General features: G+C 31.7%; 2 protein-coding genes across 2 annotated transcripts; one reads left to right on the top strand and one right to left on the bottom strand.

The window, feature by feature from the left end:
* The first annotated feature begins 984 nt into the window (after positions 1-984).
* Positions 985-8,486, top strand: LOC122578351 (phosphatidylinositol 3,4,5-trisphosphate 3-phosphatase and protein-tyrosine-phosphatase PTEN2A-like). The gene is made up of 13 exons (XM_043750296.1): positions 985-1,174; positions 2,024-2,441; positions 3,270-3,371; positions 3,462-3,518; positions 3,925-3,990; positions 4,263-4,439; positions 4,521-4,607; positions 4,695-4,759; positions 5,222-5,298; positions 5,446-5,492; positions 5,587-5,717; positions 6,036-6,105; positions 7,779-8,486. The coding sequence occupies exons 2-13, from the start codon at positions 2,025-2,027 to the stop codon at positions 8,277-8,279; spliced, it is 1,797 nt and encodes a 598-aa protein (XP_043606231.1). The 5' UTR covers positions 985-1,174; position 2,024; the 3' UTR covers positions 8,280-8,486.
* Positions 8,487-8,938: 452 nt separating this feature from the next.
* LOC122578621 (small RNA degrading nuclease 1) lies at positions 8,939-14,323 on the bottom strand. Its single transcript, XM_043750617.1, has 12 exons — positions 14,215-14,323; positions 13,610-13,789; positions 13,439-13,516; positions 12,754-12,822; positions 12,391-12,531; positions 12,184-12,300; positions 12,023-12,092; positions 11,485-11,585; positions 11,190-11,324; positions 11,000-11,107; positions 10,657-10,761; positions 8,939-9,671 (listed from the first exon to the last, which is right to left on the bottom strand). The coding sequence occupies exons 1-12, from the start codon at positions 14,242-14,244 to the stop codon at positions 9,288-9,290; spliced, it is 1,518 nt and encodes a 505-aa protein (XP_043606552.1). The 5' UTR covers positions 14,245-14,323; the 3' UTR covers positions 8,939-9,287.
* Between the last annotated feature and the right edge of the window lie 12,215 nt (positions 14,324-26,538).

Consider the following 26,538-nt stretch of genomic DNA (forward strand, 5'->3'; position numbering starts at 1 on the left):
ACCGTAGCCACCATCGTCGCCACCACTCCTCGCTACCACCACCAACGTCGTTGCCATTACATCACCACCTAGTGACGAAGCCACATATGCACCAGGATGGGCCAAGGCCCACCCCAACTCTATTGATAATGCTGGGATTTACATGTACATTTCGATCAAATTTTGGCTCATAGTTTGCATGGCCCATCCAAGTCTAAAAGAATTCATCCCTTGCTCATTTTCATCTGAGAGTTTATAATGAGTTATGAATAATGCGTCATGTATTATCCTTTTTTTAACTCTTTGTCTTTTAACTAACATTCTAACATAAGAAAGATATATTATATCTTGATCATTGAATTTGTTCTATGATTTACCATCTCGGCATATCATTTTTATTTACATAAATATTGGTTAATAAATAAATATGAGAATTTAAGAAACAAAGAGACAATGGATAAGACATCTCAAGTGTGTTTGATTTATCATCTCTACGTCTCTTTTTATTTACATAAATATAGATCAACAACTAAATATTTTTGTTATTATTTACACTAGGTTATATATTTTAACCTGTTTAAGCAGTTTAGATAACTTTAATGACTTTAGAGAGTGTCGCACCAGCTAAACTTCCTAAATAATTGGATAAACAAAGTATATACTCTCTTTATACTATGTTATTATGTTTTTTTAAACAACTTTTAGCTTTTAGTAATCGTTCCCTCGTGGTTTAATTTTGGCCCATCCAAGATATAAATCTCGGCTTCGCCACTGTCACCACCATCATTGCCACCTTCCCATCGCCACAAAATCAGGTACAAATATATCGAAAATCATATTCACATCCTCTTTGCGAGGAAATTTTATCTTTTACACAAAAACAAAACATTAATCTAAATACAATTACGATTATAAAATGTGAAAAATATTATAACACCAAAGTGGTTAATACTTAAATAGTAACATCAAATTTCCCCCCACTTATGTTTTTCGCTTTTTCTTCTTTTTAATTGCATTTCGTTAACGAATAACGATATATCATTAAAAAAAAAAGCGGTAAAAGCGGAAAGATCTGAAACTGTCACCGGAAACCACCGTTCTCGCCAGTGTTCCGTCCAATCTCCACCCAATTTGATATGCAAATCGGGATAAAATAACCAAAAAGCGGTCCCGAAAGGGATTTATTGGATCCAATGTGAGTGATCAGATCCGTTTATCCCATTCATTCCAAGTTCCCTTAATACATTCTGTTGTGTTATTTTGGCTATACAAACATGAAACAGACATCATATAATATATATATATACACACACACACACACACACATATATATTACTGCCTGTAAATCTGTAATGTAATGCACTAGTGTGACTGATTGCTATGCTATTTCCTCCGAAATATAATTTATAGGAATTAGGGTAAACTGCACCGTGCTGTATCTAAATTTCCGCGTTTTGTTATCGTGTGTATCGAACTTCCAAGTAGGACATTTTGTGTATCAAATTTTCGATTAATTAGTACTGTATGTATTTCGTCGCCATGATTTTGATGACGTGGCAACTTATATGGCTCTGACATATTAGAAAACAAGTTATCGGCTACCTGATTAATAGGAAACTGGATACATGTAAGAGAAATTAATTGTGAGTTTGATACAGATAGTATAAAGTTTGAATTTTGAAAATTGAAATGCATATAATAACAGAAGTGCAGGACTTGGCAATTTTGATACATTTTCGTCTACTTAGTCTCGGTACATATCCTAGTTGCCTAGTTCATTGATTGTGGTTTTTGAGGAGGCTACTGTTTGTTATCTTATGATATATACATAACTTTTAAAACTCTTGGTATTCTGACCTTAAGTGTGTAATTCTTGACTAAATTCTGACAATGACATCAAAATGTATGAGAAATACATACAGAAAGAATGGGTGTTTGGATCATTAGAAAAAGTATAGCTATACATAACTGCGAAAGTAGCTATCAGTTTTTATTTGTTTTAATTGGAAATCATATATCATATGTCGACTTTTCGCGTGTGCAGAATGGCTTCAGAATCTGGCTCAATTTCACAGTCTCCTACTGAAGTCAACGATGCTAGAACTTCTGCATCCACCGTCTCTGAGCAGACTAATAGTTCTGCAGTTGAGCCCTCTTCTGTGGAATCTACACCTTTTGTATCATCGCCGGATGCAGTTCCTAATCTTCCCAAACCTACAGTGCCACCACCAAACAGTTCACAATCTGGAAATACTGGAAAATGGGGAATTGCACGAATTGCCAGCGGGTTTGGTTTAAATTTGACTAAAGAAAAAAACAATGCTGGTGGTGTATCAACAAATTCTCCATCAACCGTTTTTCAGTCTGTTGGAAAGGGCTTAGTAGACACATCTTTGGGTGCAATGAAGGCAGTGCAAGTTCGGGCACGCCATATGGTCTCCCAAAATAAACGAAGATACCAGGTTGCTTAAGTTTAATCACTTTGGAATATATTCGTTATTTGCATGGTTGTAAATCTCAGTTATCTCGGCCGATATATCCCCGATATATCGCTTATCGGTGGTCAACCGATATGATATATTCCCGATAAATCCGATATGTCTCCGATATATCCCGATATATCGCTTATCGGTGGTCGAACGAGACGATACCGAAAAGCGATATTTACAACCTTGGTTATTTGTAGAATCAGTTGTTGAGGTCGTAAACTTAAGTACTAACTTGTAACTATTAAGTAAAGCTTTAGCTTATGATGGTTGATGGACATCTTTTTGGAATGGCCTCCACTTTTGTAGTTCATGCTTACTTTTTTACATCTATAACGATAGATTCTTCATGTGACCCGTGTTTACACAGCTAGAAAGCAGTAACTGAACATTATGCTAAAAAGTGTGTAGGTACTGGTTATCCTGTAAGGAAAGCACAATAAATAAATGAACAGCAAAAGTTGATGATTAAATGGTCCTTCCTAGAAAGTTTTCAGGAACGACCCTCATAAAAGATTTAACTTTACACCATCTGATACGATATTTATATTTGTTATTTCTAGAGTTGCGTAGGTCAATGCTGTGGTACTTCTGTAGTTTTCAAATAATATAAACTAAATTGTTTATTTTTTGGTACTTTGATATCAAATTAGCTTGCAACTAAATATTAGTCAGGTAAATGTTTTTTAACTTAATAGTGATCCTTTTCTAATCTTCCTATCCTTTCTCTTTACTGGTCAAATGAGATACGATTTTATTAAGAAAGTCATGTCGAATTTTTTCTTATGTTATTCTTGATCTCAGGAGGGTGGGTTTGACTTGGATTTGACTTATATTACTGATAATATAATTGCAATGGGTTTTCCTGCTGGTGACATGAGTTCTGGGCTTTTCGGATATTTTGAGGTATACAATTGTAACTCAACAACAGATGTGTACAAGCGAGTCTCATTACCTCATCGTCTTTCTCATGTATGTCTTTAAGCAAATATGCAGGGATTCTACAGAAATCATATGGAAGAAGTAATCAAATTTTTTGAAACTCATCATAAGGTAACCTTTCATTTACGTCATGCCTCCATTACTACAAAACATGTGTGAACGTAACAAGGATAAACATAGATTAAAACAGATCACTCAAACATAGACTTTATAACTAATGTTACATAGATCTTTATGTAATCTTATGGAATGGGCTTAGAGTAGCCTTTCAGGATAGTGTGTTAGAAGCCTAGAATTTGGCATGTTTGCGTAATATAATACTGATTAAAAAGTAAAATGAGGAAGATTTTCATGTTCATGTTGTTTTTTCAAGAATATGACTGCCCATCACCTAGTCTTCTATCTTGCTATCACATGATCAATTCTTACTTTCGATTGATATTATTTTCTAAGTTATCTTTAGTAACTATGATATGCTTTAGTTGATGGGAAGTTGATATCTTTTTTGTTTCTGCAGGATAGATACAAAGTATATAATCTTTGTTCAGAAAGATTATATGATGCTTCACTTTTTGCAGGAAAGGTATGCTACTTCTGATTTTGTTCATCAAACAAAAACCAAAAACGATCTCTTAATTAAAATATTATGTTAGGAAGTAGCGGTTTGAATTATAGAAAATATAGGGGATAGCTTTTGTGCATGTAGATGAAGTTTCAAATTTCATTTACATACAGTAAATAGATAGTCCAGAAACTGTGAGCTCGGTAGTTCTTTTAAAACAAAATAAGACATGAAATCTTTAACTAAAGCAGAAAACTGATCTTGCAGGTTTTTCCATCTTTATCTGACTGCAGGTTGCGTGTTTCCCATTCAATGACCACAATTGTCCCCCAATTCACCTAATACCATCATTCTGTCAAAGTGCTTATTCATGGTTAAAGGAGGATATCCAAAATGTCGTGGTTGTTCATTGCAAAGCTGGTAAAGCAAGGACGGGTTTGATGATTTGTAGCTTTCTTTTGTTTTTAAAGGTAAGTTACATCACCAAATATCTTTTACTGGAGTAATTGTAGTTAGTCATTATTTAACTGATCTCTCATATCATTTGGCAGTTTTTCCCAACAGCACAGGAGTGTATCGATTACTATAATCAAAGAAGATGTGTAGATGGGAAGGGATTGATACTTCCGAGCCAGATTGTCAGTTACCTACTTACTACAAAACCTTTATTTTGCTTTAAAAAGTTCAGGAGAATGATGACTAACTATTGGTATCTCGTTTTCCAGCGGTATGTAAAATACTTTGAGCGCATCTTGGCAGATTTCAATGGTGAAAGTCCACCTGGCAGAAGGTAACTTCTATTCCTACTATTGCTGAGCATTCTTCAGTGCTAGGGGTGACAAGATTGGCAGGTTGGGTAGTGGGTGAAATGGAGTCTGGGCTGAAACAATCACTTCTTAGTACACGACGCACGAGCATGTTGGGCTGAACTGCAAACAATGTTTTGTCCATTTTTGACATCCATAATAGATACTCATTCCATTGGTTATGATTACATATCAATACAATTATATATGTCTTTGATAATAATAATGACTTTGAATAAAGTAATATGGGAGGTTGCATACAAATAAGTTAGACTTTATGTGAGTTTCAATTAGTTTGATCTGCTTGATCCATTTGACCCATTAATTTTACCTTAATTTTATGATTTGATCAATTTGATATAAACAGAGCCCAAATCAACCCATTCAAAACTAAACAGGTTGAATTTACCAACTCTATTCAGTCAGTACTGAAGTTATTATTTCAGGTGCATGCTAAGGGGATTCCGGCTACATGAATGCCCTTATTGGGTCAGACCTTCAATTACCGTCTCTGATCATAATGGTACCTTAACGTTTTTGATGTGTAATGCTGTTTTCACAATTATTTTGCCTTGGCTTTCACTTTAAATTAAGCTTAGGAAATGCTTCAGGTTTTCTTTTGTGATAGTGTGTCCACTATCTGGGCTTTGATATATAAAATTCATTACAGGAATCTTATTTACAACAAAGAAGCATCCAAAGACGAAGAATCTTATGGTAATGATTTGTGCTTTAGCTTTTTCTTCTCTATTATGTAAACATAAGTAAATTGCATATTTGAATTCTTAAGAATTGTACCCAACTATTTTAGCCTGAAGATTTTTGGATTCGAGCACCGAAAAAAGGGATTGTGATTTTTGCTCTTCCTGGGGAGCATGGTCTGACAGAGTTAACAGGGGATTTTAAGATCCAATTTCATGATCGCCAAGGAGATTTCTACTGGTAAATTCAACCTTTTTACTTTTCACCGGTGAATTCATTTTCATGATCACTACTAGTTCTTCTCCGTGGGCACTATATATACTATATATATGCGTGTTTTATCAAGGATCAAAATATCAGACCTGCTTCCATAATTGTTCTTATTCATGAGCGATTATTATCTGAATATCTGACATCTTACCTTTAAAGTATCTGAATTTTGCTTGATATGGTGACACGGCAAATAATTGGTTAATGTTTCATCATCTACAAAAGATACTTTTTTTACTTTTTTGTTGGCTCATTCATATTTACTACTTCATAATCTTGTATTTTCAGTTGGCTGAATACAAAAATGGTGGAAAACAGGGTTATGTTAACCGGTTCTGATTTCGATGATTTTGACAAGGTATGTAATGCACCTCTTGTATTAAAACTCTGTTTTCCCTATATAGTTATATTTTCATGAATTCACAGAATCATATCTGATACAAGAGACCTAGTTCATCTAGATACCCGCCTGCTCTCTCTGTGTCCTTTTACTTGCATTTTGCAAAAAGATTGTATACCTTTGGTATAAGGTGGTTGTAGAATAAAATATACTTATTATAAACGGTAAGTTCAGTTAACTGCCTTTTTCTGAATAATGAAGGTAACCGACTGTGTATGTAACAATTCGGAGCTGAAACCGAACCACATTTTGTATTTACCTCTTTTCCAGTTGTGTTCACTGGTTCTGTTTAACACCCTCTACCTTTGGGGGGAATTAAGGATTATATCCACTACACTTAGGACAAGTGTACATATTAATAAAAGCGATTTGTCATATCTGAGGATCATGCAACTTAAACCTCAATTAATCATGTTCCATCCTGTAACTCTTTCTTATACTGAGTTCTTTGAAGTTCTATCTAGTAAACTAGGTTTATAATTTATAATATATTTTTAGGAAACATTAGAGACAGATTGACATGGGTAACTTGGTTTTGATTGCGTAAAAAAAATTCTTTACTGTAAAAGAATATCATGTGTCTTTGAAGAAATCTAGTAGATAGATTTATCATAAACATGCGTCCTGATGCATCAGCGGCATATCTAGATGGGCGACTCGGTATGCATGTGCATAAACAAAATCTCTACTTCGATAGAGGATAGTAAGTTACAAATGGTCCCGATAGGACTTGTTATGACATTCATAAATGAAGTAGTTAATGGTTATACTTACCTTGTGCATGTATAAGCCAGAACCCATTCGGATTTTAGAAAAGAATCTCGCACAAGAGGATAGCATGTTACAAAAACCATTGGTCCACATGCTTCATTTATTCTTGTTCCAAAAAGTATTTAGATCTAAGGTGTGCTAAGTATAATGCACTGTGGCTGCAGATACGTTCTGCTCTAACAAATCTGCCTCACTTCTCCCCTGTATTTTCTCCCTCTTTCTCTTGTGCTGGTAGAACAGTTGCTAGTTTGCTCGTCTATCTGAATTGTGAACACTATAAGGCGATAATCACCGCTTTCGTCACTGCTTGAATGTAACTTTTTTCTGCAAATCATATATGTAATGTTAGTCCATAATCGAGTTAAATTTTCCAGGCTGGGCAATAAGATCATGCCGTGGGGGGCATCTTTTGTGTTGATGAAATCTTTCATCGTAAAAAACGATATTACGGGTCAAATATCTTATGGCTAAATGTGGCAAATTGGAAGGTTTGAGTAACAGGTAGAACAGTTTGGGTCAGAAAGAGTAGCCTTTTAAAACTTATAGACGAGCCAGGCCTGGTTGGTCCGACCCACAAACAATTTCTTGTTTTCTCTTTTCCAGATTTTGTAAGAAATGGATGCATCAAGTATCATCAACTACATGGTGATAATAAACTTGCAAATTTCTATGAGAAGCTTTACTGATTTAGGAGGTTTAATGCACTGTAGGCAGCTTTGACCCCGTTTTAATCATTTCCATGTTAATTTGCCCATTTGACCCTTTAGCGACCCATTTTTTGGAAATGGTTCATTATTGCAAACCTAAATCCATTTCATTTTGCTGTTCTTTTCAATATCTAACCAACCATTGTGTTGCAGAGAAAATTACCCGTTCCAGGATTCAAAGTTGAAATAGTGATGATTGATTATGATGGTACGATTCCCAAAAAGTACAAAGCTAATGAAAATCCTAGTATAAGTTCCAATGATTCTTCACCGTCATACAAGGATCCTGCCAACTCCAATCAAAACAAAACATCTGGAGACCAAGAAAATGACGATGTATTCTCCGACAGTGATGATGAACACAAAGCTGCTTCTAACAAGAGTTCACTTAACGTGACCTCTGGACCAGGGCCTGCACAGCCATTAGAGTCCGGAAAAATAGAGGCCGAAGTAACAACTTTAAGGAAAAACACCCAGCAACTTTCCTTAAACACCAGCCAACAGTCCACCTCAAATGTTCAAAGTTCAAAGAATATACAAAATGAACAAGTTGAGAGATCAATTCCTAATCTGAATTCTGGTGATATTAAGGCCATTGCTGCTGATGCTTCTGTTTTCTCATTTGGAGATGATGAAGACGAGGAAAGCGAGTAACCTTTAATGAGAAGTACGAGTGTAGCCTTAACATTTTCATTTGTTTGTTTGAACCTTTTCCTTGGAGTCGACCTCAGTTTTTCTTAAGGATTCAACGTTGGATTCTGTTCATATATATGTTAGAAGTTTTGGGAGTGATGTAGATTTATTTGATATACTACAATTGATTATAAGAATAGTGTTAAACGCATTACAAACCTTTTTATATGATTGTGTGCTCTCTTCCCTAGTTCCCTGCAAGGCTGCAAGGCATTCTTAAAAAAGAGAAAAATTATGTTTTAGTGCTACTAATGTTTGCTAAAAGCAAGTTTTGAAACTTTATCGCTCTACTTAAACCCAATAATAAGCATTAAGCAACCTAAACACAAGTAAAGGGTTGGATCGATCATTACACCTTGTCTATTCTTCTCCATTCAACTAAACAAACGCGGTGTTAGCATTTTAATTAGCTATATGAACGTCAGAGCCTCACACATTACATGTGACTTCTTATCTGATGTTAATATCAAACTCAGATACCCTTTAATCAATACGTACTAAAAACCTAAACTTCAAATTGTGGAATGTACCATACCATTGTTCCTTAGACTGGTCTATGTTTACAATAAAATAGCTAACATTGGTTTAATGCAAGAAAGAAAAATAACAAATATCAAAAATGACACAAAGATCATCTCTCAAAGAAACTGTTAAAGCTTGACAAAAATTAAGAACACGAAGCGATTGCACTTGCAAGCTCATAATACACATCCTCGTATCTAAAAAGTAAAAAGAATTAAGTATGAAAAACCTACAATAGCAAGCCTAGGCTGCAATTAACTAGTGTAAACATGTTACATAACAAAAATAGAAACATAGATTCCAAAATTTTTGATGGTAATTACACCTTTGTGGGTAACTTGATTTTTAGCAATACAGTAGCACTCCATGATCTTTTATGTCAAGCTTTTGGAGGCACTTGATCCAATTTTGAATCCCCTGTGATAGCTGATGCTAAGAAATCTTTAGTCAGAGATCGGACTGTTTCCTTACCTGAGAAACTATGATCTTGTGTAACATTGATATCTCTTGCTCTCGTTCACTTAATTTTTTCTTTAGGCTCTCAATTTCTCTCATATAACCATCACAGCTGTTACATTGGACACTTTCTTTTGATTCTGGTTTCTCATCTGTATTTAAACGGCTCGGTAACTCATTTTCCGTTAAATTTTTCAGTGTCTCTTCTGTCTTTAACTTCTTCGGCTGAGTAGGCATCTCATCTTCAGATGGCCTCTTATTTGATACTACTTGGACCTTATCGCCATCTTGGACCATCTTACGAACATAAATACTGCCAGCTACACCCGAATCCAGTTTAAAGTAAATTAACTTCTGTGGCCTCCCAGATGAATCCTGATAGGAAGGACAAAATTACAAAAGATAAGCAAATCATTAAATGGAAATAAATTCGAAAAAAAATTATGTGGTCTTATGACTCCAAGCTGATTTTCATGAAAAGTAAAGGCTGAAAACTGAGTAGGCCAAAGTAGCGGTTAATTTAAATGCGAATGAAATGAGTTGAGCTTTGTTATTTATGGAAGAAAGGTACATTTTCCACACATACAAAAAAAAATTATGTAGAGCAGCCATAAAAACATTTCCTTTTTCTAGATTAGTAAATAATGCTTTAAAATTGATGTAAAACAGATGTTATTACAGTATAAATGTATAATACTAGATTTTTGACCCGTGTACATATATGGATGCATACAAAATTAATATTTCGTTATGAACTTCATATTAAATATTTTAAACATATTTCTATACATAATGATTTATATACTCATTAACTAGTTTTCTCAAGTTGATGGCTACAAAGCGTAGTAATTATAAATCAAGTAATTAGTGTGATTTTTCCTTGTATGGGTTAATAAGTGTAAATTATTGGTGGAGAACAAAAAAGTGTAGTAAATTAGTGAGACTGTCTACAAGCACTAATATATTAATGACATAAGCAAGGTTTAATTTGGAGGAGTAAAGAGTTGTGATTGGTCAATAAGTGGTTAGATCAATTCTCTTTTAGTGTATATAAAGATACTGATATATAAAGAAGATAACTTTTTCTTGAAATAATAAAAATGTGGGAGGCATATGCATTTATTACACTTCGATTGAAAAATTCAAAACGTTTTTAACAGCTAAACTTTAAGATTGTACTGCTTTGACCCATTAGAGGCAAAATAAAGCCATGCTTGCCCATACTGCTACCTCAAAAGAAAAGGAATGGCTCCAGGATTTCACCCATATTTTGAAGAGGATAATTGCTTTTACTAAGTGGTTAAGTGGATAGTTTTGATTTAATTTATTCCAATAAGAAATTAAAATATGTATAACATACTTTAGCTAGGTCACCAACAAGCCCCTCAAAAGCGTCATCCGCCTCCTGTTTGCTCTTAAAAACTGCTAAAGCTGTATATCTGTCTCCTCCAGCTTTCTTATTTGGCTGTCACCAATATGTTTACAGATGAGAAACACAATATATAAAGTATGTTGTACAATTACAAATAATATCGATTTTCTTACAGAAACTTAAATCTTTATTGACAAGAACGGCTATTTCATAGTTGTCATCTCAACAAGGGTATGAGATTCACATAAAGTCTATGTCAGCTATGCAACATAACTTTTACACAAGTGTTTTAACCATACGGTGAAATCATAATGCAAAAAAGAAAACTAACCTTCAATTCAACTGTGAAATCTCCAGGAATAATTTCAAGTAACTTTTCTCCAGGAATGCCGATAGGTATGCGGTGACAAAGTAGCTTCATTGTATCTGCTTCAGGTACCTGAAATTCCATATATACAACCAATCAAGGGAATGGCTTTTGACAGTAATAAAGAAATATGTACCAAAAAATTCAAACTCACTTCATTCTGAGTCAACGGAATAGCGTTATCATCTACCCCTTGTATTTTAGCAAGAGCAAGTTTCATTGCTGCACGTGCATCCTCCAGACAATCATGAGGAGCACCTTCCTTCCGAAGTTCATACTTCAAAACAGACTGTAATTGTGGAACAATTAAAGATGGAGCTAAAATAACTTTTATTACTTTCAATTTTAGCAAATGCAATGGGATATCAGACATATAAGTTCTCGTTGAAACAATATAAAAGTGATATAGGCCGTATAGCGTTTACAAGATTCAGGCATTCGAAACTTGCCTTACACAGATCATTTAAAGAGGGTCTCCTAAAATTGGAGCCACTCCAAAATTTGAAGATGAGGGAGGTATCAATTATTCTTGTGTGTTCAATCTTGAGTGCTGCATAAAAGAAAGTAGTATTTACAGTATATAGAAGATAACTAACAGCAAACAATGGCTGAGATTAGACTTAGACAAATGGGTGAGTCACATACGTCAGATATATGTTCAGGTCAAACACTTGATCTTAGCATAAAACAGGCTGGGCCAATTTGTCCCTGACTGTCCAAAATTAATTTGCATTAATTATATGTAAAGTCAATATGTAGTGATTAAAATTTTCTATATTCAAAAAATTTGGGAGTTTAATAATGCACTTGGGGCAACTTTTAACCTGTTTTGCAGTTTAGCTTTTTTGTTTGTTTGTTTGGCCTTTAGATGAAAACTAACCACAATCAACGCATTACTTATTAGATAAATGGACATCGCCAATGTTCATCTCTTACAAAATACAAAGTTACAATCCATCTCGTGTTACCAAAGTAACTAGAAATTACCTTGTAAATCATTATTTAGACTGTGCCCAACCAATATGGTTCCTCTTGATAGCAACTTCATCATAGATATCTGTTAAAGACGTGCCAATTTTCAGAAACAAAAAAAAAACAGAAATCGTTAATGTGAATCACTTGATAGTCACAAAGTTTGAAAATTTCACCTGTACATCTTGTAATGAGCAAGTTACTTTTTCTAAGTCTTTAGCAGCAACGCCAGTTATATGAGTTCGATAATCAGTAACCACTTTCTCCGGTTTAACAAGTTCATCAAGTTTTACCTACAAGGCTCTCAAAACAAACTCATCCTGTAAATTTCAAAGGGGCATGCAGTCCAAAAGTAATAAAAACTTAAGAGTGTATGGAAATACCTGTAAATCACGGTCAACGACACAAACCCTAACCAAGGCCTCGGTGCCATCTTCACAGAGTACCATCTCACAATCAACAGCAATCATTGTATTAGATCTCGTTGCCTTATTCTTTTTTCTACTCTTTGTAACTAACCACCCCTGCGCTGACGGTCAGAAAGGTTTAGACTACTAACAAACAGGGTGGTTTAGTTTTTCTTTATTTTAACTTTGGTAAGTTAGAGAAGATGATAAACCATACAAATCATTGTTGAGTTAATCTCCAAATAGTTTGACACTCACAAAAGCATCCACTTTTATGCAATAAAACTCAAATAACTAACAGATACAAAATCAGAGTTCAAAGTATAGATGTCAACAAACCTCTTCATGTACCGGAAATGTATAAGTTAGTGTATATTGTGGATGACCAATAGTCTTGTACACCAGCTCCTGCACTCAGCAGATACAACCAGGATTGCCTTATTAGCATTTATCTAAATCAAAAGTTCGACAAGCAACTTTGTTAGACTATATGTACATAGACTAGTAATGTGACTAGTGTCCATTCAACAGTGTTTATCATCGAGTGAGTCCAGCACAATCTAAACATCGATGAAACCCTAAACAATCCAAAAGCCCGGTTTTCCTACTTACAGGTAAATCATAATTCATAAATCATAATCTACGAAAATTTTTCATAAGTAAAAGAAAGACTGCAGAATCCTCTCATTCTTCTACTCTGACGGAACAGATTAACCAACTAAAAGTAATTCAAAGCCCGGTTTTCCTACTTACAAGTATATCATAATCATAATCATAATCTAAGAAAGATTTCCTTAGGCAAGAGAAAAGCGGTAAACTCCCCTCATTATCCTACTCTGAAGAAACAGCGTAATCAACTAAAAACAATCCAAAAGGCCCGGTTTTCCTACTTACAAGTATATCATAATCATAATCGAAGAAAGATTTTCATAGGTTAAAGAAAAACTGCAGAATCCCCTCGTTCTCCTACTGTGACAGAAAAAATTAATCAACTGAAAAACAATGCCGATAATTCATAACAAACCTGTTCAGGAGACAGTTTATCTGATTTCTTCTTAATATGTTCCAAACTTTCATGATTTTCCAAAACTTTCTCAAAAAACTGAAACAGAAAGCCGTCGTTACCATAACATTCGCCACGAAACACACAGTTCGTACAGAATTAAAACATAACATAAAATTCAAGGTCCATCACCTTCAAATCATCAGCATTGGTAAATGTTTTCAAAAAACCAATCAACGCCTCTTCGGAGCGCCGTGCGGGATCACTTAAACTGACCCCGTTCTTATCATAAACAGCCAAGAAATCCTTCCAACCTCCATTACTACCTTTCATTCCTCTCTTTTGTGCCAACTTCACTATGTCAACCAAAACCTAAACATTTTTACACAAATTCAAAAGAACCCCATCAACATTTTTAACACAATCTTGAATACACCTTAGACCCAAAAGATATATAATTAAATACTAGTAATAAAGGAATAAAAACCCAACAAAAAAAAAAAAAAAAAAAAAAGAAGCCCAACCCTTTTAAGTATTGTAATTAAAGTTGAAAACTTTATCAAATACTTGGCAAGAATTACATAAAATCTTTATACGAGTATTAATAAAAGAAACTGTCTTCTTAAATTTAAGTATTATCACTAAAGTTCCGAACTTTAAACTAATTGTGTGTATACGTAACTAAAATATAGCATTAAATATAAAGGAAGTTATGAGCATAAAAAATTTATAAAAAAAAAAAAAAAAAAAAACCTCTTAAATTGCTGTAAATAACTTCAAATATATGTAAAGATTACCTCTTTGGTAGCTTTTTCTATCTTCTCCATTGAAAGGGTGTTGCTTAGGAGTATTTTTTTTTTTTTTCAGTGAGGTTGGAAAGTTTCAGAGGAAATTATTTTAGGGTTTATAAGTGTTGGGGTTGAATAAATGGCTCAAGGGTTTAAACTTTAAAGTGATGTTATTTTCTGTCAATTGTGCTGGTTACATATTTGGGCTTCTTTTTTGGGCTATTTATTGGGCCTGTTTGCCTATTAATAAAGAAGAATATGACTTATCTGATACAACCCGGAATGATTCACAAGGACAAAAGGATTTGTATAATTCAACATGCAAAAAATGTTCAACAAACTTTTTTTTCATGGATTTTGTTAGTGACAGCCCTTAAGGTTGTCAGTAAAATTAATTGGGTGCATTAAAATTTGTACCTTGCTGTTAGAAAAATCAGGGGGCAGTTTTTAATATATAATGTACAAGTTTTTAAGCATGTAATATGTTGTTAGTGACAACCCTTAAAGCTGTCATTATCATTTTCCTTTTTCCATAAAGAAATCGAGTGTTGATGTATGTGTATATTTATTTAAAAAGAAACATTTTCGTCATCCATCACTATAGGAGCCCGTATCTTTATGTTGTGATAACTTGTGTAAAAGAAAGGCATCATCGAGTTTAAGAAGATTGCAAGACATCGTCAAAAAGAAAACATGTGAACGTAATTTCATCATTTGCTTAATAGTCAACAACGAAAATTTGTCGAAGAAAGTCCTGTTGGCGTCAAACTTGTCTTCAGAGATCGTTGATCATGCTAATTGAGGGACGACAGGTTTATTAACCGAACTAGTGTACATTTTTGTTCTTAGTTTATGAGAGACTATTATTATATAGAATATACATATATTAGCATCATTTTATTAATTGTGTTAGGATAAGATAAGATTCGAATGACAATGATATCATCTCAACTTGTTGAGTCTAAAGGTGCAATCACTTCCATCAACTTCATCACAAAACAGCACCTCTGGCATCGAAAGTGGTTCAAGACTTGTAGCTCCATATAGTTTTGATTTACTTGTTTTAGTTTAGACTATATTATATTTGAAAGTCGTTAAAAATAAGCTAGGATTAAAATATTAAAATGTAATATCATTTGCCTTAATTAGATCTGTAAGAAACAGAAATTTCATTAATATTCATTATCTTAAAAAATCAAACACATGAAATTAAATTGAAAACTAATTTTTATGTACAGTCAAAGTCTACCAAACACTACAAGTGACACCCTCTAAAGTCTAAACTAATGAATAAAATACTACACTGAGGAGTAAAGAAATGGCAGCAAAACATTAGGAGAGTATAGGGAGGGGAGGGTGGGTGGTCTGTTGGAGATATTAATAACATAGCAAAAGAAGGAAAAAAAAAAAACAGGCAGAGCATAATTCAGGGGCCGGGGTTCTCACGTTCTTCCATTTTCGAGGAACAAATAAATGTCTCACTCCAAACAAATACATATATTTATTACATACTTGAACATTGATATACACAATGTACATATAACTTTATTTATTAACTATGTCGTGTCGAAAACATATTCCTCAATATATTTATTTATTACATGAAAATGAGTAACTTCATATTCTCTTTTATAATAATGAATATTAGTTACAAGTTTACCATCAAAGGCATCAAGCTGTAGTCAATGAGTCATGTTTCTTTACAAGATATATATCATATCTTCGAATTTTTTTAGATAAATATACTACATGTCTACATGTATTTAAGTTTCTTAAGTATGTTATCCTTGTATTCTCGCAATGCAACACGTTTTTGACAATGTGGTATATGGGAGGAGATTCCCTCAAGTTATTTTTCAACTTGAGTCAAATTTGGAGAAATCTTGACCCTTAAATAAAAATCAATGGTCAAGATTTAAAGATTTAAAGATGATTAGTCATGTAAGGGCCAAGATTTAAAGATGGCCCTTGATTTTCATCTAAGGGTCAAGATTACCTTAGTCATGTTAGGGTAACTTGAGAGGCCTCTCATGATGTGTGTGTATATATATATATATATATATATATGAATGTTGGCATTGGCAAAGATGAACTGATGAAGTACATCAAATCATTTGAGACATTAAATTTTGAAAAAAGCTTTTGTGCAAAAAAATCCTAAATTTGGGTAACGTTACCTTATCCTGTTAGCAGTCGAACAAAAGAAGGTTTTCAAACTCATGGTGGCTTGCTGGTGTATCTGGAAGACGAGGAACGAAAGAAGGTTTTCAAACTCTAACTTCCATATTCATAAGATTGTACAAGATATTAAGGCGCTCTCTCGTTCCTTTGGTATAGAAATAGGAAGAAGAATATGAATGCATCAGTTGGTCGGATTTGTGCAGTTTTAATATAATGTAATTGTTGTATATACGATGTAATAGTTATATCACCGGTTTTTGTGGATACTTGTGAATGAAATTTACCTTTCAAAAAAAAAAAAAATCAGTCGAACAAAACAAACCTCTTAAACTACCCCCAAAATAATCTCATATTAACCCATACCAAGGATTGAACATTTAACTTAATTATTCCAAAGTGACATGAGTCTCTATCAAATAGATTAATCCCATATTGACCAACTTGTTTTGTTAATGATCGTTTAAACTGAGTCAATGATAATTACGTACAACTGGAGTAGAAAGGACAATGTCCGCCACGAGTGTGCATTGGTGAATAGTGAGCACAAGATGCTCATGGACTAATAACTATTCTGTCTAGATTTACACATAACTTTAAAACCCTAGCTAACCAAAGGAATAACAATATTAGTCTTACGAACGTAACACACACACAACAAAAAACATGTACGGATAAAGCCGTCTAAAAAAGAGTCTCGTATAATACCGAGCTAAATTAATTAGCATCACATCTTCTTTGTGGGGCACGGTGGCTTCTATTTTGGTGTTTGGAATTCTAAATATCTACTAAAGGGTATCCGCATGGAATGGTTAATTAGTGTGAGTAGAATTGCGCGAGTTTCACTTGGAGTATGCATTCCGACGTCTAATATATGTCCTGAAGTCTTTTCGGACCTGAATGTCGTACGTGTAATAACTCATTGTTAATCCAGGAGCCTTTATCGACATGGGGCGTTTTGGTTTTCTTGTAGGCACCTTTTCCGAAACGTTCTAAAAATGGTGTTCTGTTTAATCATAACTGTAGTAGCCGTTATAGTGAAGTACTAGATTTAGACTCGTATCCAACCCCGGACACAGGTATAAATACTAATATAATAATATATTTGGATAATGATTATAATTTATAGTTAATCTAACTGATGACGACATAAGTGAAAGTCAAATTGATGAAATTGAACGATTTTATTGGTTAATAAGTCATTAGTTCAACTGTCTGTATATATTAAAATTAAGATAAAATTTCAAAATAACAGTTGTTACTTTCTTCCTTTGGTTAGCTAGCCTGATATGGAAAAAAAAGCTATTTTCGTGGCAACAGTGACTTACTAGCCCAAACTATCTTTTTTTTTTTAAAAAAAACTGAATTTCGTTTGAAATTTTGTGTCGTGATTTGTCAGCGAAAGGTCTAGCATACATTATCTTAACGAGGTCCATGCTAGATAGCTCTATCGAAATAGAAATGTCTATTTTAAATACCTAATTGGGGAAAAACCCCTACTAATCCGTTCGAAACCACAACGATTAATAGGGTAAACCCTATTCCATAAGGGTATACCCAAGTCAATCTCTCATAAAATGACTACCTATATTTCAAAGTTGACAGAATAAGTATTCAAACATGTGACCTATAAGTCACCATGGGATTCGAACCCAAACTATCTGATATAATCTTCTTCTGTCATATTTTTCGTCCTTTTGACGAAGTCTTAATACATATTTAAAAAAATATAAAAATTATTAAAGTGAACTTCAGTTACTTTTAAATTATTTGGCAAATAGATAAAATGAATATGAGACTATATTAGTGTTTAATAATGTCTTAATTAAAAAATTATGACTTAATTTTGATTGACTTAATTTACTAAGTTAATAAAAAAATTTCGTTATTGACTTAATAAGTAAAAAAATAACTATATTGATTTAATTCATATAGACATTATATTTCCATTCAGTCACTTTATATATTCAGTCATTTAACGACTAAAATAAATAGACAAGTCCTATGTATGCCTTAAACGACAATTCTTTATGTAATATCGTATCACATCAAACTTTTTTATTTTTGAAAAGCTTTTATGGTTAAAAAAATCTCTTTGATCCACTAATTCTGCATAAAGAATATCAACAATATCTTCTTGTACAAATGTTCAAGTAGATGTGAGTTTAACATTATAAAATGCACATGTGACGCTCATATGTATTCTAGTCAATGGCTTTTTGCATAAAGTTACATAATCTTTAAGATAGATGATATTAAGAAGTATTATTTAATTTGTACCGAACCATCCTGATGTGTGATTTCTTTACACATCACATTACAATTTTATTATAACTAGATCCTGATACTGTTTGCCTTAATTTATAAAAATACTCTACAGTATATTAGTACTAGATTGAATATTAAGTAACAATTTAATAAAGAGATAAGTATCCTGAAATGTAATAAACTTTGAACGAATGTCTATAGTAGGAAATAACTAAAGTTGTGTGTATTATATGTAAACAACTTTAAAAAATGTTTATTGTATGTAAAAAAACATATGTGACAACCATATAGAGGTGTCACTTGTCTGATTTTAATTGGTTGAATACATTTTCTTACATACAATAAACATTATTTTCAAGTTGTTTGCATACAATACACACAACTTTAGTTATTTTTTACTATAGACATTCATTTAAAGTTTGTTACATTACAAGATATTTATCCTTTTAATAAAAAAATTTCTTTCCTTTTTGATGTGTTTGGTAGTTTATAGGGATTATTAATTCAAAATGTAAACAACTTTACATGAATAGTTTTAGTATATATGAAACTTTAATTCTATGCATTGTATGTGACAAACTTTTAAATCTTGTGTTTTTTAGGATGAGTATGTTTTTGTTTGTGAATATGTGTTTTTAGGAAGTGTCAGTTTTTGTTTGTATTGAAGGGTAATTTTGAATTTTCAAGGATAAGGTAAAGATATATTGGGACAAAAATATGTTTAATGTCTTAATGTTATCCTCTTTATAAGAGGGTATAGACTAATCCCTAGTTTATATGCTAAAAGGTTTGTTAATCAAGACATTTACAAAATAAATTTAAATAGAAAAATTTATAAAAAGTTAAATAACTTATATCAAACATTTTTCTTTAATGAAAATATGTAAATAAAATATAATAATAATACTACCAGCAAGATGATGGAATCTAAAAGGATACAAATACAAATAAGAGAATATTGAACATATTATAGATGCTTCCCGAGACTTTAACTGCAAAGATTACAATACAAGTAAAAAACTAGTGTCATTTACAAAAACAAGACGACCTTATAGAAAAAACCTCATCTACATTGATCATTCTATCGGTCTTCACTATACGATGTTCTTGATTTAATTCCATACAAGCTTCAAGAAATGCTACCACACTGCAACATACAAAACAGATGACAAAATATCAACTCAATAACAACCTATGTCCCTTAATAACAACCCACGTCCTTTGACGAGCAGAACAAGAGGGGGTTCATAATTTAATCTTCCCATAAAAATTAATGATTTCGGTTTATGTTCAAGTGCCAATGAAAAGAATAAAGCAGAACCGAATCAAATAAAAGCATCCCTTTAGTCGTTGCGAAGACCTTTTTATTATGGTATCTCTAGAAATCCCACCATATACTCATACATATAGTATTAATGATTGTTTTAATAATCGTTTTAGCCTACAATAAGTTAAAAGAAGGAATGTAAATCGTTTGACTCCATTTCGAGCTGAAGGTTCATGTCCAACCATTTTAAGTATTAAACTAGTTATTCTATCCATGTATTGTCGCAAAATATACTTTTTGCACAACAATTTTGGACCCAAATTTATATGACTTATGTCAGCCTAAAATTTTGGAAAATACAGCCAAATTTATAATAATAACAATAAAAAAATGTGAGAAAATAATAATATGTATAAAAACATAAACAATAATAATATTAATGCTTTAAATTTAACATGCAAGTAAAAAGTAGTGATGATGAAAGTTATCTACTATATAAATAAAGCAAAATTTTGATTATATCATAATTTTTTTTATAAAAAATCTCATTTGGCATTTTAGGCTTTTTCTTATTAATAATCTTTATTATATAATTGTATTTATGAAATCATATTAAAGTTTTGATTTTAAGCAATCATTAAAAAATTTCTCAAAAATAGTCAAACTTAATGTAAAGTAACATATATTTGAAACTCTAATTCTATATCATCTTTTAAGAATAATATCTCATTATTTTTATTCTTATTCTCTTTTTAACTTGATCATTATCATTTCTTAATTCTTATCATTTAAATTTGATTTCGAAAAACATTTATTTCGTTATACATTATACTTATTTTAGTTTTTTCATAATTATGCTTAGTTTTTATTAGTGTGAGTTCAATAATGATTGTTAGACATGTGTATAGTAAAAGAAATAAGATGAAGAATTACTTTCTATTTGGTTAACACTTTTACATTTTCATGTTGGTAAAAACAATTTAGTATGAGTGTTGGTCACCTTTTTAGAACTTTCAGATTTATCATGTCCACGCTTTTATGATTTTTTATTTATATCGTCAATTTTATAAAAATATAGGTAGTGTTGTATTTTTGTATACATATTTTGTATGCTCATCACCTAAATATTCTTGATATGTCCGGTCTATTTGGTTAACACTTTTACATTTTCATGCCGGTAAAAACAATTTAGTACGAGTGTTGGTCACCTTTTTAGATCTTTCAGATTTATCATGTCCACGCTATTATGATTTTTTATTCATATCGTCAATTTTATAAAAATATAGGTAGTGTTGTATTTTTGTATATATATTTTATATGCTGATCGCCTAAATATTCTTGATATGCCCGGGTATTACCCTGGATGATAAACTTATTATATATACAAAGATAGATGAATATATTCAAAACCAAATGTTTAAAAATATAATCATAATGGTATGAAAGTTGTTTAAAAAAATTAAATATTTAAAGTATGATAATGTATTTATTCATTAGGGATGTTAATTAATGTGACATTAGTTATGATGCATTTAATAAACTTCATTTTTCTTAGATAATAATCAAAAATTATATTTTTACCATTTAAACTTAATATATATTATTTTATGCAAATCATAAGTGTCGTAAGTTGATGTATATGTAATTAATGTAAAGATGATAGTGAATATATTTTAAAAGGAAAATATTTAAGGTGTAATATTATTTTATTAAAACAATTAGGGAACTTCATATGAATAGTAAGAAAGAGAGTTAATTTATCATTTTTAAACTTTTTAACATAATGATATAATTTTTTAATAAACATTAAAGTTTATTAATTTTTTTTTCTTCGAACCTTCAAAAATTAATGTATTTAGCCACTAGTTGAAAAATCCTTTACAACTAAATAAATAAAGTTAAATACGAGTACTAAATTTTAGCAAATAAAACGTAAAACCAAATCTGGGTGTGTCCCACGCTTCTCTGAGGTCGTAATTGAAGACAAAAACAGTCAAAGTCTTTTTTATAGCATCTACTACCACTTCCAACCACTATGTGCGCGTGCAAAACACCTCCCGCTCATTGTCAGATATCACAGTACGTGATTTCCACCCACGTAACGCGCGTGTAATACACTGCCAATGAGACTTATGGGTCGTACGTAATGTCCCTTTTGTATTTACATACATGTCTCCTTTCCTGACCGTATATGAAAGAGTTGTATCGGTTCTAGTCCCTATAGTTTTCGCTATTTACATATTTAAGAAACTCCCACATTCTGTTTTGAAGAACATTTTGCCCCTCAATTTAGTTAAAGTTAGCAGTACCTTCAATAATATTTATGACGCATCAAAATTGTTTTCCCAGATGTTAAAAGAATTAATCTATAGTCTTGCTTAAGAAGAGCTGAAAAAAAAGTTTATATACTAGTGGTCTACAAATTATTAATATAACATCAAATAACATGATAATTTACTTCATTGTAATTGTATTTATACTGTAGACTTCTAATATTTTGCTAATTGGTCTTTGTTATATATATATATATATATATATAATCATACTTTTGCCGTTAAAAAAAAACATGATAAATTTACCAATTGTTTTTGATAACCTTTTTATATTATGACATCCTATATTTGTTCTTCACTTGATTTCAATAATTATTTATGTATTACATATAGTTTGACTTATAATAAAAGGTCTTGTTAAATAGTGCATACCATAAAATTTAATAATAATATAAACTTTTATACATGTTAACTGCATTTTTAGGGTAACGACAGGTACCACGTGTTATGGCGGTGGTGTGTGGTTGTGAAGGTGGCAACAATGGTGGCGATATAATGTTAGCGGTGATAGTGACGATGACTGGTGGTGGTGGCGGCGGCGGTGATTCGTGGTGAGTAATGTAGGTTATTGATGTAATGTGGTTTAAATGTATCGTATATTATGCATTAAAATATGTACATTGTTTGAACGTTGATAGTTGAAACTTAGAATCCTATTTGCTTTATAATATAAAGAGAGCAAGTACTCGAGCGTTGCGGCGGTAAGATGATGGGTGTTAGGTCATAGAGCGTGGTAGGTCATAGGAGGTGATAAGTCATAGAGTGTGATCCAAATGCCTTAGCCGTACAGGCTCCGCCCTTGGATTTAAAAGTTCGTTGAAAGTATATCGAATGACATCTCTAATGAAAGAGCATGAAATTTTAAGAACACCCATATAATTTTTATGATTTATCGGTGTACGGTTTTTGAGATAAAAGATTTTGAATGAATTGGAGGAATAAATAATTTAAGGAGGAGAGAGAAAAAAAATTATTGGTTAAAATTTGAGTAGAGAGAGGTGTTAGATAAATATAGAATTGATATATGGACATTTTGGGAAAGTAAATGTTGAAACTTAATATGTAGACAAAGGATATCTGCTTTATAAGATAGTACAAGAGTAACTACCCGCGCGTTGCGGCGGTGAGATGTTGGATGATAGGTCATAAAGTGTGATAGCCAAAGGCCTAACCGTACGGGTTCCGCCATCGGATTTAAAAATTCGTCGAAAGTATATCGAATGACATCTCTAATGAAAGAGCATGAAATTTTAAGAAAACTCATATAATTTTTATAATTTATCGATGTACGGTTTGTGAGATAAAAGATTTTGAATGAATTGGAAGAGTAAATGATTTATGGAGGAGAGAGAAAAAAGATGATTGGTTGAGATTTGAGGAAAGGGAAATGGTGTTTGGTAATATATAATTGATAGAAAGGAAATTTTGGGGAAGTAAATGTTAAAACTTCAAATTTTAGACAGAGAGAATATGCTTTATAATATAGTATAGATATATATAAATATAGATATTTAACATTTTCTATAAAGGTCAAACTACAAAACTTACACAAAAAATATTGAATACATTTATCTATATTCTGTGTTTTGTACATGAACAAACCACCTCTAGCTTTTATATATTCTCGAGTACTTAACTTTTTATAAATTAACAAGGTTTTTTACCTGCACGATATACGGCTATTTAAAATGATCAATTAATAAAGTTTTGTCCAATATTCTTTATTTTAGATGTAAAAGTAAATGTTAAACAATGTCATATGAAATAATATTTAATCACATTATACTTTTTATAATAAAGTATCGCCATAGTAACAATAATATAAAATTTAGTATTTAATTGTAAAACTTTTTGGACGTGATTTTACCCATAGACATATATATAGTTTGATTATGAAGTGTAATAGTGTATATAGTAAAGAAAGAAAAGAGAAAAAAAACGTAATAAAATATCATGGATTATGAGTAATGAATTATTAAGTGTTTATAGTTAACAATAATATAAAATAAATATCTATCATACAATGTTAGCCGTGATTTCTCACTATATATAAATATAAATTTTATATTCATTTTTTTCTATATAAATATTTGCCATATTTATAATGTATGTAAAAAAATTTATTTAATAAAATTGTGTGAAAAAAAATATGAAGATGCCACTTAGGATTTATTCTATGTGACAATGTTTAAATATAACTTCAAGTTTAAGTGGATAGCTTTAGAAAGACAGGATAACTATTGTTTTATTATGTATATAGATATAGATTGATTAATAATGATCATGTTGATGTTATTGGTTCAAAAAACGAGAAAATGACCTTACTTGTTAAAAAAAAAAGAAAAAAAGTAATAAGAAAACTCTATTTTTTTTCAAGTTTAAACAACTAATAAATTAATGTAACAATCAAGAATTATATATCTAACAAAAATGTAATTTATGTTAGCTTTACAATAATGTAAAACCAACAACTTTGATTGGAAACTCACTTTAAACAACATCTATGCTTTTATAATACTATATATTAGATTACACACCTGCCTTTTGAAAATCACATTTTTGGAATATGTGTTTTTAGTTTTTTACTTAATTATTTTTAATGAATTAATTTATATAACACTTTTAAACGCCCACTATATCACAACCAAGGTTTTTTTAGTATCTCGACCACACCTACTATTTGCAGCGTGTGGGCCTCCCTGTCTGTAATGACAAATCTGGCAAAAAGTATCGGGCCCCCTGTTAGTAATCGCTGCAAATAGTTGGATATGGACAAAAACACCACTATTTGCAGCGATAATCGCTGCAAATAGTCTGGTTTAATTACCAAAAGTCTGGTCGGGATACCAGCCGCCCTCTTAAATCATTGAAAGTATCTCCACTACTCACTTTACATCAATCATTTTTATATCAATTACATACATCACTCGACGCTGCTACCGCCATCACTGGTCGCCACCACCATCACCATCAGTTGTCGATATCTCAACCAGTCCCGCCACCACAACATCATCGTCGTTGTCGCCTAGTCATTACCCAAATACGAGTAACTTGGTAGTAGATAACCGTTGGAGAAAAAAAGAATGTTAAAGTTTTGTTAAAGTTGAAATTACCTTATTGAGTAAATTATTAACCGAAGCTATACAAAATAATATAAAAGTTCATATCACCTCAAATTTAATACAATTGAGATTGAACTGGAGCTCGAAAATCTCATAACTTTAATGCACTTTTCAATATTTATATACTTCCCAAACTTTGATAACTTCAAAAGCCTTATCATTTGCATTACTATATGTCTTTTGTCGATTGTGATGGTAAAATCAACTTGGAAAATTAAAACCTATAAATAGTTATTGGCTAATAATAATAGTAAAGTGTTGAAGGGACCATTTTGTAAGAATATAAAAAGTTGAAAGGGTAAAGTGTGAAAAAGCAAAGTGGAATTGTGCATAAAACAAGAAAGAAAAAGCTGCACCCATTTTCCCCGTATATACGGTCAGAATGTTATGTTGCCGTTTTACATTCCATTTTCCATATGAGTAAAATTGTCCATAATTATACGAGTATTTATCTTTGGTATTAGATCGACAGATTTTCTTAGGTATAAAAATAGAAAGAAACATTGTTCTATAAAGTGGAACAATTGGTGTAATTTTGTATTGACGTGATTTTGATTGTGTTTGCGACATCACTAATTGATGATGTCAATTATGTGAATAAAAGTTAACTTTCAGAAAAAAACAACAACAACGAGTATTTATGTATTTAGTTGTGCCAATTCACAAAAGTATATTTTTGTGACCATTGACATCAACCTTATCTTTATATTTTTGTGTATGATACGAGTATTTATATAAAAATCACTTTCATTTCTCCATAATGAAAACACTTAAGATACAATCAACCCTTATTTATTAAAATCATAAAGATCTAATCTACCTTTTCAAAACATTTGTTTTTAATAATTATTTTTTTTTATTCATTATCATATAGGTATTATATTTAAAGGTAATGATGAATAAAGAGGTTTTTTGGTAAATAGTAGATTGGTGATAAGTTTCTTCAAATATATAAACTATCTTATAAAATATTTACCCTTTTCAAATTTTTCAAAAAAGAATTTGATAAACTCAAACTACCCCCTTCATTTGGGAGGATAATGTTGGGGTAATCTTGACCCTTAAATAAAAATCAAGGGCCAATATTCAAACATGATCTTTGAATATTGGCAATTTTAGGTCGCCCTAATTTTAGAAATAATTACAAGAAAAAAACATTGAAAAT

Source organism: Erigeron canadensis, chromosome 8 (genome assembly GCF_010389155.1).
Source record: "Erigeron canadensis isolate Cc75 chromosome 8, C_canadensis_v1, whole genome shotgun sequence".
NCBI lineage: Eukaryota > Viridiplantae > Streptophyta > Magnoliopsida > Asterales > Asteraceae > Erigeron > Erigeron canadensis.

Coding starts and splice junctions, on each gene's coding strand:
- LOC122578351 (XM_043750296.1), top strand. CDS start 2,025: ATGGCTTCAGAATCTGGCTCAATTTCACAGTCTCCTACTGAAGTCAAC. Junction 4,440..4,520: donor GCTTTCTTTTGTTTTTAAAG/GTAAGTTACATC, acceptor ATCATTTGGCAG/TTTTTCCCAACAGCACAGGA. Junction 6,106..7,778: donor ATTTCGATGATTTTGACAAG/GTATGTAATGCA, acceptor ATTGTGTTGCAG/AGAAAATTACCCGTTCCAGG.
- LOC122578621 (XM_043750617.1), bottom strand. CDS start 14,244: ATGGAGAAGATAGAAAAAGCTACCAAAGAG. Junction 13,790..14,214: donor TAGAAAAAGCTACCAAAGAG/GTAATCTTTACA, acceptor AAAAATGTTTAG/GTTTTGGTTGACATAGTGAA. Junction 10,762..10,999: donor ATTTCACAGTTGAATTGAAG/GTTAGTTTTCTT, acceptor TATTGGTGACAG/CCAAATAAGAAAGCTGGAGG.